General features: G+C 39.6%; 1 protein-coding gene across 1 annotated transcript in view; it reads left to right on the top strand.

Moving 5' to 3' along the window:
- HIVEP1 (HIVEP zinc finger 1) overlaps positions 1-19,057 on the top strand; it is a 47,573-nt gene that overhangs the window by 6,468 nt on the left and 22,048 nt on the right. The window contains exon 3 of the mRNA XM_019613733.2: positions 10,516-16,449. Coding sequence (XP_019469278.1) covers positions 10,810-16,449 — 5,640 coding nt within the window. The 5' untranslated portion in view covers positions 10,516-10,809. The remainder of the gene's footprint in view (positions 1-10,515; positions 16,450-19,057) is intronic.

The raw sequence follows: 19,057 nt of genomic DNA, 5'->3' as shown, positions 1-19,057 counted from the left end.
TGTAAAGCTTTAAATCAAGACTGAATTATCTTCCTCAAATATTTACAGCAGCTCAGACAGCAGTGATTGGCTTAAAGGGGGAACTCTTGATGTCTGTAACTCATGTAATACAAGATCTCACATTTTCATGAAGTCTCACCTATTCCTAAAATCTCTGATGGTTGCAAATTAAGGGAATATTGTATTCTGCTAATAGTAATAAGGATGACTTCAAAGGTTCTTTCAGGCACATTCAGTCGTGGTTTTGTGCCCAGGAAGGACAGTGAGAAAACTCTGCTGACTTCTGTGGGAGCAGAAGTTGTCTCTGATATCATTTATCCCCATTTCTCTCTGTGTTCAGTAGTTAAATATATTTTAATGTCCCCATGGTGCCTGTGCAGGAAAACTGATAAAAATGGAGATGTCTACATGTTCTTTACAGTAAGAAACATTATGAGAATATGAGCTTAACCTAGCGAGTTTGCTGGCTTCTGTAATCCCCCTGGGTTGTGAGTCAATGTCTATCTGTTATTTCTCTTTCTTTGTTTTGTTAGTACTTTTAGTTTAGACTACTAGCAGCTGAAATCTACACAGTTAAGTCCACTGCTGGTGCTAGATGCAGCAAGAACTGGTATTGTTTTGACAGACAGACAAAAAGACATTGTTTTAAACTGAACTTTTCATCCTTTGGAGCTACTGGGAGTTAAAACATTAATGTGATGTTGAAGTAATAGTATTTTGACTCTTCTTTGCAAAGAAGGGCACATCTCTTGAGTGACATTTCGGCAAGAGAAATTCCATCCTGCAAGTATCACTTTCAAAGGGGCATTATAGAAATTATCATGCAAAAACAATTGTCGAAAGAGAATCTTCCTGATAGTAAATGGGAAGAGGCTGTTCCAAGGTAGGTATGGTATATTGTTAAATTAATAGCTATGTACACAGACTCCATTACCGTCTTTATGCATTACGGCCAGGCCAACCTAGAAGGATCTCTTGCAACATCTGAGGACAGAACAAGCTCATTTTTGTGGTGGGAGGATGCTGAGCTAACAAACTAGTTAATTCAAGTGGCATACCTATGTGTGTGGTGTTAGCTCTAGGGTTGCTAATTTTAGTTGGTGTGAGCTGGGAGCAAGCCAGCTGTGGAAATGCAAAATTTTTTGCTTGTTAGCTTCCTTGTAGCCTTTCTAGTGTATGAGTAATGACTGTGTTTTTGGTACTTTCCAGATAATCCTTCAGTTCACGGAGTTGATAATTTCCTTCGGTCTTCTACTAAAGGAAAAATATAACATGTAAATGAATAGTGAATTAGATACAGTATGTCCCTTTTTGATAGCTGTATGCTGTAGGCTGACTTGATGGAGTCTTTCATAGGTATCTCCTAGAAGTGTGTGTACATGTGCATATTCTCTTTTTACCCTCTCACATCTGTGGAAAAAGGCAAGACAGGATGGGGAAGGAGCTTTGAGCAATTCAATGAGCTTGACGATTGAAGACCTCCAAAGCAAACGCTCCCTGGAAGGAAGATCATCCTTCCCACTTTTGGCACAGAGGAATGAGCTTCCACGGTTGGGACATTCCTGGCTTCCACATTTCCAGCAAATCAACTTTTCCTGTTTTTTTTGTCAAGTGCACAACACCATTTAGCTCTAGAAGAAGGGTCTGTTATGTAAGCTTTTTTCTACTCACTTTGCCAGAGCTCTTACTCTTTCCTGTATTTTTAGATAGTACTGTTGTCAAATTTGAGCTCTTTGCTGCTCTTCGTTGCGTTTGCTATAGGCAGTATGGAAATTTCTTCATTTGATCCCTGTTTTTCAAATGGAAGACGATGTCAAAGAAATGCATAGAATATGACTAAGAAGATTTTTCTGTTTGAACATCACTGTGCGCAAAGACAGTGTAGTTAACATCTTGCTCCTTTCATTTCTGTTTTTTTCCCTTCTGACTCATATTTGGGGAGTTTATATTCAATATCTCATCTGACCAGCTAACTGTGGCTGCTTGCTGATAACCCATACGTTGGTCGTCGTTTCATGAGCTGCTCTGTAATTCTGTTTTAATGGCCTTAATGTGCTAGGGTAGAAGTTGCTCTAATGATTTATTAGCCAAACCTATCTCACCAGTAATAACTGATAATCCTTAAATTGCTAACATAATTTATTTGTAAAGCTGTTCATAACATTGAATAATGTTCTAAGAAGGTTTTTGTATGTCCCTCAGGAAATTTCATATTTCCCCAGCATATACTTATCCCCCAGGCATTTCTAACAACACACTTTCGCCAACTAGTTATATTTAAACATCTTTATTCTGTGGATAACTGGGTGAAACTGGCTTCTGCTTAGACTTTGTCTGAGAGCCCATTCACTTGCCTATGGGGGAAGGTATCCTACCTTTTTTCACGTCTTCGGATTATCCAGCAAAGAACTCCTCAGACTGGAATTGCAGGTAACAGCTATCACAACATTGTCTCTCCACCTGCTAGCAGTTGATACGCTTTACCTTAACAGCATTTAAGTGGTGATTAGTTTTCATAGTTTAGTGTTAATTAAGGCTTCTGTTTAGGAAACTTAGTCCAACTGTCAAATGGCTGAAATGTAGAGCAGTATATAAACTCCATAGGGCTAGAAATATAGCAAGTATTTTTTTTTTTAATTTCAGCATGTTTAAATGAAAACTAGTGCATGGCCTTCTTGAGTGTTCATGTGTTGACATTTTGTGTGCATAGCTACACATGAAACATTGGTTGTATGGTAGGCGATTGCTGTTCCTCTGTTACTTTTTGTTTGTCTTTCAAAGAAGTGCCGGAGTCTTGTGAAATTTTACAGTGATTCATCTCTGCTCTTTTTTTTTTTTTCCATAACACATATAATGTTGGGAAATCTTGACTGATATCAGGCATTATGTTTAATTTACTGTGTTTCATGCTGGGCAGGAAATTAGCTTTTTTAGGAAAAAAATGATGTGCTTTCACTTTGGTGACTGGTCAGAGTCAGGTCAGATACACTAATAAGTTACATTTCATTCCTGTTCCCGTATGGATGTTGGCCTTTCTCAGCTGAAGCTCATGTGTTGCCTCAGTGATCAGATGTTTATTGCTATTTGTTCTTGATGGTTTTCCTCTTAAGAGAGGTGCTCCAGTCCCTTCATCACCTTGATGACCCTTCGCTGGACTCTTTCCAGTATTATAGAATCATTAAGTTTGGAAAAGACCACTAAGATCATCTAGACCAACTGCCAACCTATCACTGTCATGCCCACTAAACTGTGCCCCTCAGGGCCCCATCCACATGTTTCTTGAACACTCCCAGGGATGGTGACCACCTCCCTGGGCAGCCTATTCAAATGTATTACTGTTCTTTCTGAGAAGAATTCTTTCCTAATATTCAGCATATATACTGGTTGTTAATTTTCTTCACCCAAGCCGAGAAGTTAATTGCATAAAAGGTTTGAAGATGTTCTTAGTGTCGTTAGTATAGAGTCCTTACACCCCTGAGATCTGTCTCCAACAAGCCTTTCTTGATGTGAGTAGCCACAGGACTTGAAAAGATGCTGTCATACAGGCAGCTCTGGATTGCAGCATGCCATTTACTCTCAACCTATCCCAAGGGGGGGAAAAAAAAAAAGTTGGCAGGTTCTCAGGCTGGGTGAAACTATATCACAGCAGAGCTTCCTGATAAGTCCAAGTTGTGTGCCTGAGGCAAAGATGTCTTGTTTTCTTTATGCTGAGGTATTATTGCTCAATGCCTAAGCCTAATCCACTCTGCACTTGCTAGTGGTTGCACAGTGTTTCATTTAGTGTGTGCAGAGCAGCCTGCGGTACACCTTCCTCTGTGGCTGCACGTTTAAACCTGTCACTCACTTTACTTTGCTCAGTTGGTTTACGTTCTTGATTATCATGGAAGAAATGCTTATGTTTTCAGTTACCCAGTGGAACATTTGTGTCTACGTAGCTTAGGTTTGGTCAGTTCTTTCAGCACTCCCACACCAGCTCTTTTCTCCCTCATGCAATTTTAAAGTATTGCTTCCTTGTATTTCAGGAAGATGTTACTCCAAGGTGAGAAAAGTGTCTCCCTTTCTCTAATGTTATCTTCAAAGTTACAATTTGCTTATTATATTAATATAATTAATTCTGTATTAACATCATTGATCCTGTGTTAAATATTAATATAATTAGTATTCTATATTAATGTTGTGTATTAATATAGAATTATTCGGAGCAGTAGATTAGATAGTTGAAAAGCTACAGTTTATGCTAAACATTGTTAAACAATATTTTCATGTTCTTAACTATTGCTTACTTTTGGTAGCCAACACTGTGAGTGTTTCATGGAATATCACTGACTTTTTCCCCCACGCGATTGAAGGTTACTCTCAGATGTTGTGCTAGCATTGTCCTTGGAGATTTCCAAGATCCAACTGGACAAAGCCCTGAACAACCCAACTGGCTCCTAGAGCTGGCCTTGCTGTGAGCAAGAAGTTGGATGAGAGACCTGTTGAGGTCCCTTCTCACCTGAATTATCTTCTGAAATACTAGCTTTTGAGGAAATTTTAGTGGTAGAGGCACTAGGTTTCTTGGTGTAACTTGAGATACACATATTATAAGTTTATCAGTCTGTGAATGGAAAGGAGTGCTAAAATTTAATTTGACTTTGCAGAAATTAATACTGTCACTGTGCTTAAGGGAACTATTCCAGTGAGTGCTGATGCCATATTAGCATAGCTGCACATTCCTTAAATCTTGTGTTGGCAGGATGTTCACTATTTTAGTTAACAAAGGAAAATATGATAATGAAGGACTTATTTCTGCATGCAAGTTTGGATTGAAATGACTTTTAAAAGAAGACCGGGAAACCTTTTCCTTGTTGAGATTCAGTGTAGTACCTTTGGTGGGCCACAATTCAGCCCAGGGCTTAGTGTTGTCTCTTAAAAATACCAAGAAAAAAAAAATCATATGTTTACAAGCAGTACAAAACCATAAACTCACTTTTACCTATCTATCTAGTATTTGCTGATGTGAACAAAAGGACAGCCATCAGCATAGATGAACCTTTGATCCAGTCCTTATCAGACTACTTTAGTGTTCGAATGTCAGCTCTCCTCCCCTTTTTTTAAAATGAATTAATGTCAAATTATGATTTGCATACAGAATAAATGGATTTTGAGATTCTGCTCTTATATGCTTGAACTGATGTCCCCAGCCATAAAAGCTCTTTAGCATAGGTTAAGCCTACTGGCAGATTTGCAGATGTCACCTTTGAGTGCCCCAAGTTCATTGACTTGCACCCTGACCTCTAAAATGGTGAGTAACTGCCCTGTGGCTGTCCCAACAAGTATGAAGTGTGCCACCTGAAGTAAACTGTGATTGACTTTAAAATTGACTCTAAGATCCTCTCTGTGCTTAAAATTAAGCATTGCGCTAGGCTTAATTTTGTTCACGTTTTACTGTTGACTGAGAATGTTTTTATAGTTAGTGTGTGCAGTATATGTAATCACGTTGTGTTTTGGGTTTTTTTTAAACACTTAAGACAAACTGTAATTTCAGGAAAAATACTTGTAGCAGTACTTAGCTTGTATGAAGCTAAAGAGGTCATTTAATAATAATAAAAAATAATAATAATGAAAACTTAGCTATGCCCTGCTGTTTAATGTAAGTTCTGGTGGCCTTAAATTTGCTGGTTAGACTTACTTCTTTATCACATAATTATGTTCTTTTACTTATTCATGGAAACAGGCCCAGTGGGGTGATTTATGACTGCTTTGCAATAGTTTCACTGAAATAAAAATTAAATAAGCATCAGATGTCAAATACAAGAATGCTTTGAATATTTTAAGGCACCAGGAAGCTTAGCTTTAATGAGAATAAGATCCTTAGTTACAGTCTCTCTCTTTTGAAGAGCCTTCCATCTTTGAGTGTCTACTGTTGTTAATTGTCAGCAACCTTTTGGCTGTGTGTTTAAGATACAATATTAATTCATTAATATTTAAACGCATTCTGAAGAGGTTGATTTTGCTTTAGGGAGCTGAAGTTCAGGTTTAGGCTCTGAAATTTAGGTACACATATTGAAAATCTGGTCTTTGCATGCAATGATTTGAAAAATTCTGCAATATTAAGTAAACACAAAAGGGGATGGAAATTGTGCCATTCATTGGTCTGTAGGGATATGTAGTGGTTGCTGGCTAAATGCTTCAGAGGGTTCTGGTGGAAAAAAAGGGAGTTTGGTGGTTTGCTTCAGTTCTTTAAGTACAAGCACAGAACTCTACTGGAGGGGAAAGAAAGAGAGTGGGTGTTATAATAACTTACAGGCTTTGAGACAGGCAGTTTTGAAAGTTTCTTAAACAAAACCATTGAGATCATTTTGTCAAGACAATGCCTACTTCACCAGCAAATGCTAGAGAAGAAAAACTCAGATCTTTATTATACCTCTCCTTTATTTGCTGCATGAGTTACTTCTCTAAATTGCTATCGACACCATCACTTGTGTTCTTTTGCTCTATTTCCTGTGCACAGAGCAAAGTTCAGTAGAGAAATTATAGATGAACAAAGCCATGTTTAGAACTATGGAATGTTTTGAGTGCATTCTGCATTGAGTGCAGAATTGATATTGAAGCAAAATAATTAAGAGTCCTGAGAGCAAAGCAGAACAAAGCAGAACCAGGTAGCGCGAGAAAGAGATGCTGTGGTATCTGAAAAGTGATATGTTATGCATAATGGCATTGTTACCTCTCCTCTTAGACTGGGTGACCTGATCCTATTTGATGATATGAATAAGATGCATTTTAGACATCTGATTGAAGTGACAGCACTTGGCAACAAAACCATTTCACCACCTAAAAAGGAGAATTGCTGTAGCAGCTTCACCACCAGCTGAAGGGCTTCGTGAGTGCAAGGGGAGGCAAGCAGAGCGTGGAGTGGGAAAGAGTAAGAAAAGGAAATCAGCTTCCCCCCACCCCCTCTTTCAGGTCAGGTTGTTTTGCATTGCCTTTGTTTAGTTTCACCTTGTTGGTTTGTGACCCTGGCATCGGCCTCCTGTGGCTCCTCCCAAAGGCACAGGAACGTTCAGCATTCTGGGACCCGTGCTTTCTGCCACTTCTTTTATCTCCTGTGGAAATACTGATGCAGCTGATCTTTCTGCAGCCATCTAGCTGCAGGTTATCAAGTGCATAATGGAATATCTTCAGCTTAAAAGGGAAATACTAAAAGAAGACTTAGAAGGAACAAAACATTAAAAATAGGTGAAAATATGTTGTCAGGTGTTCCTTTTGTTTTGGTTTTTTTAATATGCTAGAATTTTGATTGCTAGCAAACATGAAGACCATATTTCCTTTAACAGTAAGTATTTCTGAGCTATCAAGGAGTAAAGTTCAGCACAGTGCTTGTATTATCATTAAGCTTTGCAAAGCCATTGTAAAGAAAGTATATGTAACAGGATTTATGGACAGACATAATGAAGTAAAGATGAGACCACATCTCTAGAATCTCGAAAGATGTAGAAATAAGAAACTAATTCTCATCATTTCCGTAGACTGGAATTTGGTAGGTACAGACAGAGCACAGTTACGAATTTATGAAGACTAAAATAAGTGAATATTACTATATGTAGTGCATAACTTGCCTTTTCCCATATTTTTTTTGTTTCTTTTTCGAATAATTTTTATGAGTTTGCATGATTGAATGATACTTTTTTAAAAAAAGTAAAGCAGTAAATAGATTACAGAAAATGCTGGTGTTATTTTCATAATGACTCATGTTTTTAATTGCTTAGTTGGGAGATTGAAGGTAGAAGGTCGTTGTTGTTTGTTTTGTTTTGTTTTTTTTTTAATTACTGTTTTTTAGGCTTTTTCAAGCCACACCACATCCTTCAGCCATGGCTTCCAGTCTCCATCGTGGTGCTTTTAAAGTGTGCTTTTTCCTCCGCACTGTAGCACTGAAGCCCAGGCATGCTATTTAACAAGCTGAGGGAGAAGCACATCATTTGATTGTTCAATTATATCATTACAGAACACCTTAGTCTCTCTGTGTATGTCTGCTTGGATGCTCGCTGTTTGTGGCACTTTTGTCTTCCTAGCCATATGTGATCCACCCAGCTTTCCCCCAAGAGCTCAGTCCAGCACCAACACCAGCAATGTGATGATGGCTGTGGGGGCGTGAGGTGACAGGATAAAAAACTGCAGCCTGTGCATAGAAGGAACCAAATTACTTACAGTCAATTAATGTGGTCATACTTTAAGACATCACCAAGCCATGGCTAAAAGCACCTTTTTATAGAATTATCTTGCTGTTTTCTCTCTGATTCATGTGAAATTGGTTTTGTTGTTATTGTAAAAACAGATGCAATAGACTATCACCAATTTTAAAGAAATTGCCACTAATAATATTAGTGTAAGACACACATTTAGTTGGGAAGTGGTGGAAAGTACAAAACATTGTGATGGAAGACAGCTCTGCTTTGAATTTGCTAAATCCAGGCTAATACACATAAGTTCTGGTGCTAAAGCAATAACTGCAAAGTTCATTTAGTGGTTAAATGAACAATCAGTACAGAAATTTCTTCCTGCGTGCACGAGATGAGCGTGAATTCCTCACAGCCAGGATTTCAGAGGTAGTATTTCTAGAGAGGGATTCTAGCACCTCTCTTACATGATGGCAGAATGTGACAAAGCCCTGTCTCACTCTTCACGGTTAAATTTCCACTGGTAGGGCTGGGAAAGCAACAGGTCAGGTTCCACAGGACTTCCATGTGTGCATTGCGTTACGTATGATGTTTATTCATTAATCACTCTGTTTGCTGGGAGATCATCTCAATAGCCATTTGCTCTACCTGAATGCGTGGGTACGTTAAGTTGGCAATGAGTTGAAAACCAGATTTCGAGCTTCTCAAGCCCTGGCCTTAGCACATAGTCCAGTCAGGTTATGTTTTTGCACCAAGTAGTCATGTCATCTTCTTATCACTGGTCACTTTCTTTTCTCATTCCTAGGCAGGCTTTAGACATTGCCTGAGTTTTCTTTAAATGGAGCTGGAATTTCATGCTGGATTCATCAGCACCAGTATCTCTTGTCAGATGCACATTGTGTGTTGGCTTTCCTCCCACCATGTATTGAAGCCAGCTGGTGTTTCTGCAAGAGGATACTCTGTGCCACTGAAAGGGAGTTGTAGGGTGGATTGGTACCGGGAAATTTGAATTTTCTCCATGAATCTGCTTGAGAAGTTAACTGGGAGAATCTGTCCACTTGTATGTAGTCGTAAGGCTTTTCTTACCTAGGAGTGCACATAAACCTCTGTACCTGAGTACCTCCGTGTGCAAGTAACCATGCTACATGGAGTTAGTACTGCTTCCCAAAGTATGTGTGCAGCTGAATATTTCAGAGGTATCAGACTTCTCGTTACATCAGATCCTTACTTTGCATTGAACTCTGGCAATCAGACAAATATGTTTTCTGGCTAACAGCCAAACAGTTATAAAAGTTGGATAAAATGGATTTACACCCATTTAATATTTAGCTTTTTCTGCTAGCTAAGACAGTGGCTCTGATCAAGTGTTTGTATGCTGGGAAGTAGGTTAAACATAATAAACTGACAGATTGTTTATCTTAGCAGCATCATATTTAGAGGTATGTGATGCCAGGTAGCTACTGAAAAAGAAGTTCATAAAAATCAACTCTGAAATTGAGTCTGAGTGTATTTTTTGTTACAGGGAGGTTGGGCTCTTTAGAAATACATCTACTAGCTACAAAATCATTCTGCTGAATATTATTTCAAATTGTTTGCTCTTCGCTACATTCCTGAAGCCCTTTGTGCATACCTGCTTAAGATCAGCAACAAGTGTAGCAAGTAATGAAATAATTCAAATTGAGTTTATTTTGTTTCATGATGCACAAATAAAAAAATCATTGAAGTGTGACTGATTTTATTTATCTGCCGTCGTTGCTCATCTGAAATGCTATTGAAGTTCAGTAACTGGAGGTCTGAAATACAGTATCTGACAGATGGTGTGGGTGGTTTGTGTCATTTCCATGATAAATCTACTTACAAATATAACCACGAGGAAGATGTCTGCAGTCCTTGAGTAGTGCAACATATAGACAGAAAAGGTGACAAATACAACATGAAAATGGATCTGTGTCTTGGTTCTTCATTTTCCTTCTGCAGTGGTTTCAATTGTTGAGCAAGTGCAGAAGAGAGATTTCTTTTTACTTCATCTGAAAAAGAATTGCTATGAATACCAAAATATTCTTTCAGTAGCCTTTCTTTTAGATATTTTTGGAGCCTATCCTATAGTGAATTACTTTTGTAATGTCTTACAACATCAGTAAACATTACACTTACTAGATGAAAACAAAATAGACTTTTGGTAAGATACATTTACAGTTACAGAAACACTGAAGGCAAGATATTGGTCCTGTTGCCCCAGGGCTTTCTCTGTGAACTGCTCTTACAGTTGAAGTTTAGAGATGATAAAATTGTATAAATAAAAATATAGCTGCATTATTCCATTTTAATATTCTTTCTTGCTCTCTTTGTGTTTTAACAGAAATTACAGATTCTGGTACTAGAGGAAACCAAGACACAATTAAGGGTGTGAAAAGAAAAAAATTGTGACTGAAAACCATCTAAAAAAATACCAAAATCGCCTTTGAGAAACCCTACGGAAGCCAAGGTTAAACAAAATACAGACCCTTCACCTCTGAAAGTTCTTCAGAATGCCTCAGAACATGCCACAGCACAGGATCACTTACCTGTGCAAAATGGAAATCAGTGTACCAAACAAAATGGGGGAGTGCTTAGTAGCGAGATAAGCACTGAAACAACCAAATCTGAGATACCAATGCGGACAAAGCTTTCATCAACACATCAGTCCTTAGACTTGAGTAAGAAGGCAGTGGAGGATTCTGATGTGAACCAATTAAGCTTGCCAGAGAAGTCGTCTCTCTCCAAGTCCTTATCAAGTAAAACAAAGACTGACAGTAATGAATGTATTACTTTTGCTGATGGTAGTACATCATCCCCATGTACACGTACTGCTTTTGATGTCTTATTGAAAGCTATGGAGCCTGAACTGAACACCTTAGCACAAGAGTGTCCCCCATATGGGATGCAGGTAGAGAAACTGAGACCAAATAAAACTGTAAGCACCTCTGCTAGTCTCGTGTCCAATACAGTGAGCATCCAGAATCAGTCCTCTTTGTCACAAAATGAGTTTGCAGCTGGACCTCGTTATTTCCCGTGTACATTAAACAACATGCATGTAGCAACAGCAGCCAAGAGTGGACAAGCACAGGTCCAGACCATTTCTCCTTCGCAGGATCTTGTTACTAAAACCAGTCAACAGAATCACCAGGTTGTTGTGTGTCCAAGTTTTGCTGGATCTGTGGTGCAGCAGCAGAGCCAAGAAAACCCCAAGCTCCAGCAGATATACAGCATAGCAGTAACTTCGTCTGGCATTCACACCTCATCTTCCACAGTGACTCAGGTTTTTCCTCAAAACCAGTTAGTAGCAAGTTCATCTTCACCTTTGTCAATTAACACATCTAGTTCAACACATTTGTCTATAGGTCCTGTGTATAATTCAGCCCAGATAGCATCAGTTGTAAACCATGGTGTGGAACAAATATGTAACCTCCTAAAAGACCAGAAGCCTAAAAAGCTGGGGAAGTATGTCTGTGAATATTGCAATCGGGCCTGTGCCAAGCCCAGTGTTCTCCAAAAGCACATCCGATCCCATACTGGAGAACGACCTTATCCTTGTGTGACATGTGGATTTTCATTTAAAACCAAAAGCAATCTGTACAAGCACAAAAAATCTCATGCACATGCCATCAAACTTGGACTTGTCCTACAACCAGAATCTGCTGGTCTCTTTTTATCTCATGACTCAGACAAAGCACTTAGCATTAATTCAGACGTAGAAGAAAGTGGAGAAAGTGAAGATGAAGGTACTGCTGATGAAAGACAGGACGATCAGGAACTGGAACCTGCACAAATAGTGAAAGTCATTTCAAGTGCAGAAACGTTACAGAAAGAAAGCCCTATTCCGCTAAGCAATCCAGACTGTATACCAGGTGATTCTTCATTACATGATACAGAACCACAAGTAAGGGCAGCTTTACCAAAAGTAGTAGTTCACCCTGTAAGCGTTTCTCCATTAAGGGCCGATAGCCCCAAAGTAAAAGACCCAGCACCTGAGCTTGCAGCAACGCAGAGAAAAGGAGATTTTAAAGCAACAGATCTTCAGTCAAATTTAACACATACGGCATCACTCAAAGACAGTGACATAAAGCAACATCAGAAAACAGAAATGGGCTCATTAGAGGAGCAGCTGGGATCTGCAGTAGGAGCAGTGCATGCTCAGCTTCAGAGACAGCAGGCAACAGATTGTTCCCAAGAGCAGCAAGGAAAATGTCTTTTGAGCCCTAGAAGTTTAGGTAGTACCGATTCTGGTTATTTCTCTCGTTCTGAAAGTGCTGATCAAACAATGAGCCCACCAGCTCCTTTCGTAAGAGGACTGCTGACCTCTGAGAAGGACTCAAATAAGAGTTTGCCTTCTGTGCCACGAGCAAGTGGAGTGGTAGCATCAGTCGTGCAAACCGTTTGTGCTGAGAAGAATTTAATTCTTTCTGGCCAAATGCGACCTCCCATGGCAACAAAAACCCTCGAGGAGCGTATCTCAAAGTTGATTTCTGATAATGAAGCCGTTGTGGATGACAAACAGTTAGATAGCGTGAAACCAAGAAGAACATCTCTTTCAAGAAGAGGAAGCATAGATTCACCGAAATCCTACATATTTAAGGATTCTTTCCAGTTTGATTTAAAGCCTATGGGAAGAAGAACTAGTTCAAGCTCTGATATACCAAAGTCCCCTTTCACACCCACTGAAAAATCAAAGCAAGTTTTTCTTCTCTCTGTACCATCTCTTGACTGTTTGCCTATTACACGGAGTAATTCCATGCCTACTACCAGTTATTCAGCAGTACCTCCAAATGTAATACCACCATCTCATCCACTTCGAGGAAGTCAGTCATTTGATGATAAAATTGGTTCTTTATACGATGACGTTTTTGTATCTGGACCTGCTGCTCCACTGAACCAGGGTGGACATCCTCGGACTCTTGTTAGACAGGCAGCAATAGAAGATTCTTCTACTGGTGAAAGCCAAGTTCTTGGACCAGCGCGATCTGTAGAAGAAAGTTATCTGGGATGTAATTTATCAAACGACTCTTTATTGCAGAGAAGCAAGTCCCTGGCACAGGCACCAAGTTTAGAAAAAACAAAGAAGACCCCTCAGGTACGAGGAACAATGTTTGAGTGTGAAACCTGCAGAAACAGGTATAGAAAACTGGAAAATTTTGAAAACCACAAGAAATTTTACTGCTCAGAGTTGCATGGACCTAAAACTAAAGCAGCAATCCGAGAGCCTGAGCATAAAACTGTTCCGAATAGTACACAGCCTCAAATTCTGCACTACAGAGTCACTACTTCAACTGGTGTCTGGGAACAGACGCCCCAAATAAGGAAAAGAAGGAAAATGAAAAGTGTGGGAGATGATGATGACCCACAGCAGAATGACACGAGTATGCCATCAAAGAATGCTGAAAGCCAAAGTAAGCCAGCAAATTCTTCCAGTCTGTCAAAACACAGTGCAACTGTACTAGGTTCGCAACAACCAAGCAACCTTTTACTTCAGAGTTCACAGATTCAGCTTGTGGCTCAAGGCACAGATCTGACTGCCGAGACAAAGATGTCTCCGCTCGCTGAAAAGCAGACAAGTTCAGTTATGCAAGAAAAGGTGGAATTGAAAAGACAAGGGACTGGCATTTCAGTAATACAGCACACCAATTCACTGAGCAGAAATAGCTCGTTTGAGAAATCTGAATCCTTTGAAAGAGTATCACCAGTTTCATCTCAAGAGCCCAACAAGGTTGCAAAACACCTCTCTTTGAACACACTTGCAGTCCAAGAGGATAGACACTCGCATCTGAATACTTCCCAGCATCATCAGCCACTGTCATCAGAAGCAGCTAGAGGGGAAGTGCAGGGAAGCCAAATAGTTTCTAATGAGAGAAGCATCCCAGTGCAGCCATCAAGACTTGTTCGCCAGCATAACATCCAGGTTCCTGAGATACTGGTCACAGAAGAACCAGACAGGGACCAAGAAAACCAATGCAGCGATCAAGAAAAGACAGAAAGATTTAACTGGCCACAGCGCAGTGAAACACTGTCTAAGTTGCCAACAGAAAAACTCCCACCAAAGAAGAAAAGAATTCGCTTGGCCGAAATGGAGCATTCATCTGCTGAATCCAGTGTTGACTCCACGCTTTCGAGAAGTCTGAGTCGAGAAAGTAGTTTGTCTCATGCCTCCAGTTTTTCAGCTTCACTTGATAAAGACGAAATTTCAAAGGTGGACAATTCTTCCAAAACAGAGCTTGTTAATAAGTCAGCAGAATTCCTTATGATTCCTGCTGGCTCTCACGTTCTGGGCGTGCCTGGCTCTCATTATAGGGAAATGAGGCGTGCTGCATCAGAGCAGATCAGCTGCACACAGCCCTCAATGGAGGTAGACTACAGGAGTAAGTCTTTTGATTGTGGAAACATATCTCCATCAAAACCTGCTTCGCTCACAGAGATAGCTGCTCCAAAACTGTCATCTGGAAATGGAGTTACTGGACATGTGCCTCTGCTAGAAAGAAGGAGGGGGCCATTTGTGAGACAGATATCTTTAAATATTGCTCCAGAAGGTCATCCAGTGAAATCAACTTCTTCATTTCAGACAGCCCATGCTACTGATGTGCCATTTCACAGGCTGCAGACCTCCAGCAAATCCTTGGTGAAGTTTCCTTCAAGTACTCAGCATTCGCAAACACACTCACGACCTCACTCAGCAATTCAAAATTGCAACCCAGGTAATATGTCTTTGGTTCAGCAGCCTCTAGATCATGTTTTGAATAATCAAGGACAAACATCTTCAATGCATCAGCTTTCTCAGACCTCTACCAAAAAATCAGCCCAAGGGGGGCAAGTGAATACGAACACACTGTCTTGTCATCCTGATGAGAAGAGAGATTGCTTTGCTCCAAAATATCAACTCCAAGTTAAAACATTGCATATAGGTCAGCCATACCCTTCAAAATTGCTAAAAAATAATCTATCGAGTCAGGCAGTCTCAAGTCACGTTGGGGTGGACCAGAACATGCCCTCTTTTGAGTTGCAGGCTAAACTATCCGACAGTATGTCTAACCCATACTCTGTGCCTCCTCTGAAACAGATTATCCCTAACAACTGCAGCAGTCAGTTACATCAGATTCCTCCTTTTGTAGTTCCTGTCCGTATTCACAGTAGTATGCCATCGTATGGCTTTGCAACTGTTACACCCCTTCCTCACATTTTAGTGACTCAGGATCAGGTAAGCCAATCTGCCTGCAAAACAAATGCTGTGACATTGCCAACACTTGAAGGCAAAGCTCAGCTGCCAAAATCTCACAAAGATCATAAGAGGACTTTGCCAAATTCATTTGAATTTGAAAATCCACTACCAGAAAGTGCAACCAGAAACTCACCCTTGTCAAGCTCTTTGAATATTATTCAGAAAGTGCCAGTGAGTGGACTCTTCCCTCAACAAGAAGCTACGGCTTCAAGTAAACGAATGCTTTCCCCAGCCAACAGTTTAGATATTGCCATGGAAAAACAGCAAAAACGTGTTAAAGATGAAAGTGGAGCTGCATGCATGACAGAAGCTAGGCCACTGCATCCACTGAATGTTCGATCTAATGACCCTATTGGTAAACAAAAGAAACCTGTTTTGGTGAGACAGGTTTGCACCACAGAACCTCTCGAAAATCACCTCTTAGATCCTGATGGTGTTGCACAGCATGAAAAAAGCAGCAAAGCCAGTGCTTCAGACCTGCTGTTGCCTAACCGTCATTCATCTGAAACTGGTGTTTCAGAAACTCTGAAGGTATCATCAGAATCAGAAGACCTTAAGTCTTCAGCATCACCAGTGTTTGTAGTTAGAAAACCATCTGAACCATCTCCAGTGAGTAGTCAGAGTTCTATTGTAAAGGCAGTAAGCAGCAGTCAAGAAAGAAGGTCCCCAGGTAATAGTCATGAGAGTGAGCTGATCAATAGCCAGGGCCAAGCAAAGCTACTGACTACGCTAGCTGTGATGAATGCAGGAGAAATGCAGAGGTTGTCATTTCCAAGCCTCAAGACCTCAACAAGTTTTACCTGGTGTTATCTCTTGAAGAGGAAACCATTACACCTGCTGCAAAATGATCAGAAGATTTCAGCCTATTCTACGTGGACCATTAGTCCCAGCAATCCCAATCCACTAGGTTTGTCAACAAAGGTAGCTCTTTCTCTCCTCAACTCGAAACAGAAAGTGGAAAAACCACTGTACACCCAAGCAAGAACTACTCATCCCAGGTCGGATATACTGGTCTATTCAAGCAAGTGGAAGAACAGCTTAACCAAGGTACTTAACCTATGCCTGATGTATATTTATCATTTACAGAGGATTTGCTTTGGAAATCATGGTACTTCGTAGTTTGGAGAATGCAATATGCCTGACATGTATAATATATGTGCTTATTTATTTCTGTTACGCTGGATCAAACCACTAAAGAGATCCAAACTAATTCCATTAAGAAACCTCTTCATAAACATTTATCTCTTTTCATGGAAATTAGTTCCTGGATTTAAATCTGTATATGAAGTATTTATTATGGCAGAAATGCGTATGGCTATTTTTTAAGTACATAGGATATAACAAAAGTAGTTCTGGTATAAGTATTTTTTTAAACATTCACAACTTAAAACAGGTTAATTTCAGATCATAATTGCATATTTTGCCTTAAAAGTCTGCTGGTATTTTCTGTTATAAGAGAGTGCTTTGAGTGAACAGGTGTCCATGGATACGTAGTAAAGATATTTTTCACCATTGCTGATAATTTAGTGTGGGAGGAACAGTGTACCACTTCCCTTTCTCCCACCTAGGTTAGTTGACAGTGTGAAATAATGCCAAAAATAATGAAGTTTAAAACAGAATTGCAGCTTCCATTTAAATACTGACAACTTCTTAGATCAATATAAATCCAAAAATGCTATTAAATCTTGTGCAATGGAATATATTCAGGGTAATGCTTGTGATGTACATAAAACTATGTAATTCCAGAGTCAAATGTAGTTTATTTCATTAACCACCTTAGGGCTGCACAGATATCAGCAGGATTTCATTACTGGACCATACGGTGATTTGTGTTGAATTTGACTTTCCTGCATAATTGATATGCCTCTGTGAATTGGTAAATGCAACACTTGGCCCTGTAGTATGGCAGTGGGTGTCCATGTCTAATGGATCAAGTGCTAGCCTGCGATGGCTCACCTATCGAAGCCATAAAGCTCAGTAAGGAGAGCCTTGGTCTGCAGTGTGGTTTTGTGCTCTTCTTTCTCCTCTGTCGTGCATTGGGTATGCTTGTTTCTATGCTTCTCTTCTGAACCTGGAGGTTCAGAAAAATTGGAGGCCATGGAGCAGTGTTCCTCCAGAATCACTCAGAGGCTGCCTATTTCGTATAAACATGTATAAACGATTTGGGAGGTAAGAGTAATTATAATTATTGCTTGCCTTAATCTTGCAGTCTGCTCTCAGAAAATCTTTCTGGGCATCAGGCTGGGAATTAAGACCCATAGGGCGTGCAGTCACTCTAGAGGAAGCATACCACAGCCTTGGGAAAAAATGTAGTCTTGGTGATGTTGAGTGATGAAGACCAATGCTGTTAAAGGTCACAGCAGGATGTTCTTGTGTTTGCTAAATGTTTTGCTAAAACACAGAGTTGTCAGTGGGGAAAAGAGCTGCAAGATGAGAAACTGTGTAAGAAGAAGAAGTAGTTTCAGAATTACAGGAAGATTTGAGATGATATCCAGAAACCCTTACGGCCAAAAGAGCATTAGAGTTAAATCTGGGACATCTTGATATCAGTGAGAGATTTCACTAGCATTCATATTGGAGGTCAAAACTTTATTTTCTGTATAACACATTACAGATAAATAGATATGTGACTTGGTGCTAGTGCTGTAAGTGAACTGAAGTACTGGTTCCATATTAGCATGTCCCCTTTTTCAGCCTGCTTCCTCATGTGTTATATGAGATGTACTTAAGTAGTGCTTAATTATTAAAAAGAATCGTGTATAGTTGAGCATTTTGTTCTAAGGAAGGCGAGTCGAGTCTCTCTTTAGTTTTGTCATTGACTCGCATTTGTTTTATTTTTAAAGAATGGCCTATTAGTAGAAATGCTCTGATAACAAAGCTGTTGTGTGCTTCATGAAGAATAAATTTTATCAACAAACAAATTCTGTTTAGAATATAAGTAATATATAATAATATTCTGAAAAATATTTTGACAGCACCCTTTTAAACACTTTAAGAGTTCTTAAATGCTGTAATAGGCAGCTGTCAGGTACATTTATACTGCTTCTTCCACAAAAGAACCATAGTTATCAATTTTTCTTCATTCTTTCTTGCTGACGTTTTGAATGAAGTGTGCTGGCACAGTGAAGGTGAAGAGTTTTGAAGCTCTGCTTGAGGCTGATTTACAGGTTTCCCTCGAGGTTGTTACATAGGAAGAACATACAGTGAGAAATGACCATTTAAAGTTTAAATGGCATCTCAGATTGTACGAGCAAGGTTTAGAAGGCAGGAAAAAAGAAATGAAAGGCACGATAGGTACTGTGATCTAAGACCTCCAGAGTTTGCCTCATTTTATTTCGGTGACTCAGGCAGTAGCATTTCAGCCATTTTCCAGGATGATGAGGATGCTGTCAGAAGACAGCTCTGTGTTACTGATCTCCAGTTTGACCTGGTAATGGAATGATGGAATGGCTGGTGCCCTCAAGGAAGAGTCTAGTAGTGTCATCGTAGAAGCTGTCCTGGATGAAGACAAAAACTAACTTCCCCGTCCTGTTCATGCCCATTAATTCTCTCAGTGGCTTTTCTAGAAGAGAACATCGACAGTCCTTTGGGAAGTTAATATTCCATTTTAAACGAAAATTGGAAAAGAAAATAAATTAACAAAGTAATTCTCAAA

The sequence above is a fragment of the Meleagris gallopavo genome, chromosome 3 (genome assembly GCF_000146605.3).
Source record: "Meleagris gallopavo isolate NT-WF06-2002-E0010 breed Aviagen turkey brand Nicholas breeding stock chromosome 3, Turkey_5.1, whole genome shotgun sequence".
Classification (NCBI taxonomy): Eukaryota; Metazoa; Chordata; class Aves; order Galliformes; family Phasianidae; genus Meleagris; species Meleagris gallopavo.
Note: the sequence above shows the minus strand (reverse complement) of the source record. Positions and strands in the feature narration are given on the sequence as shown.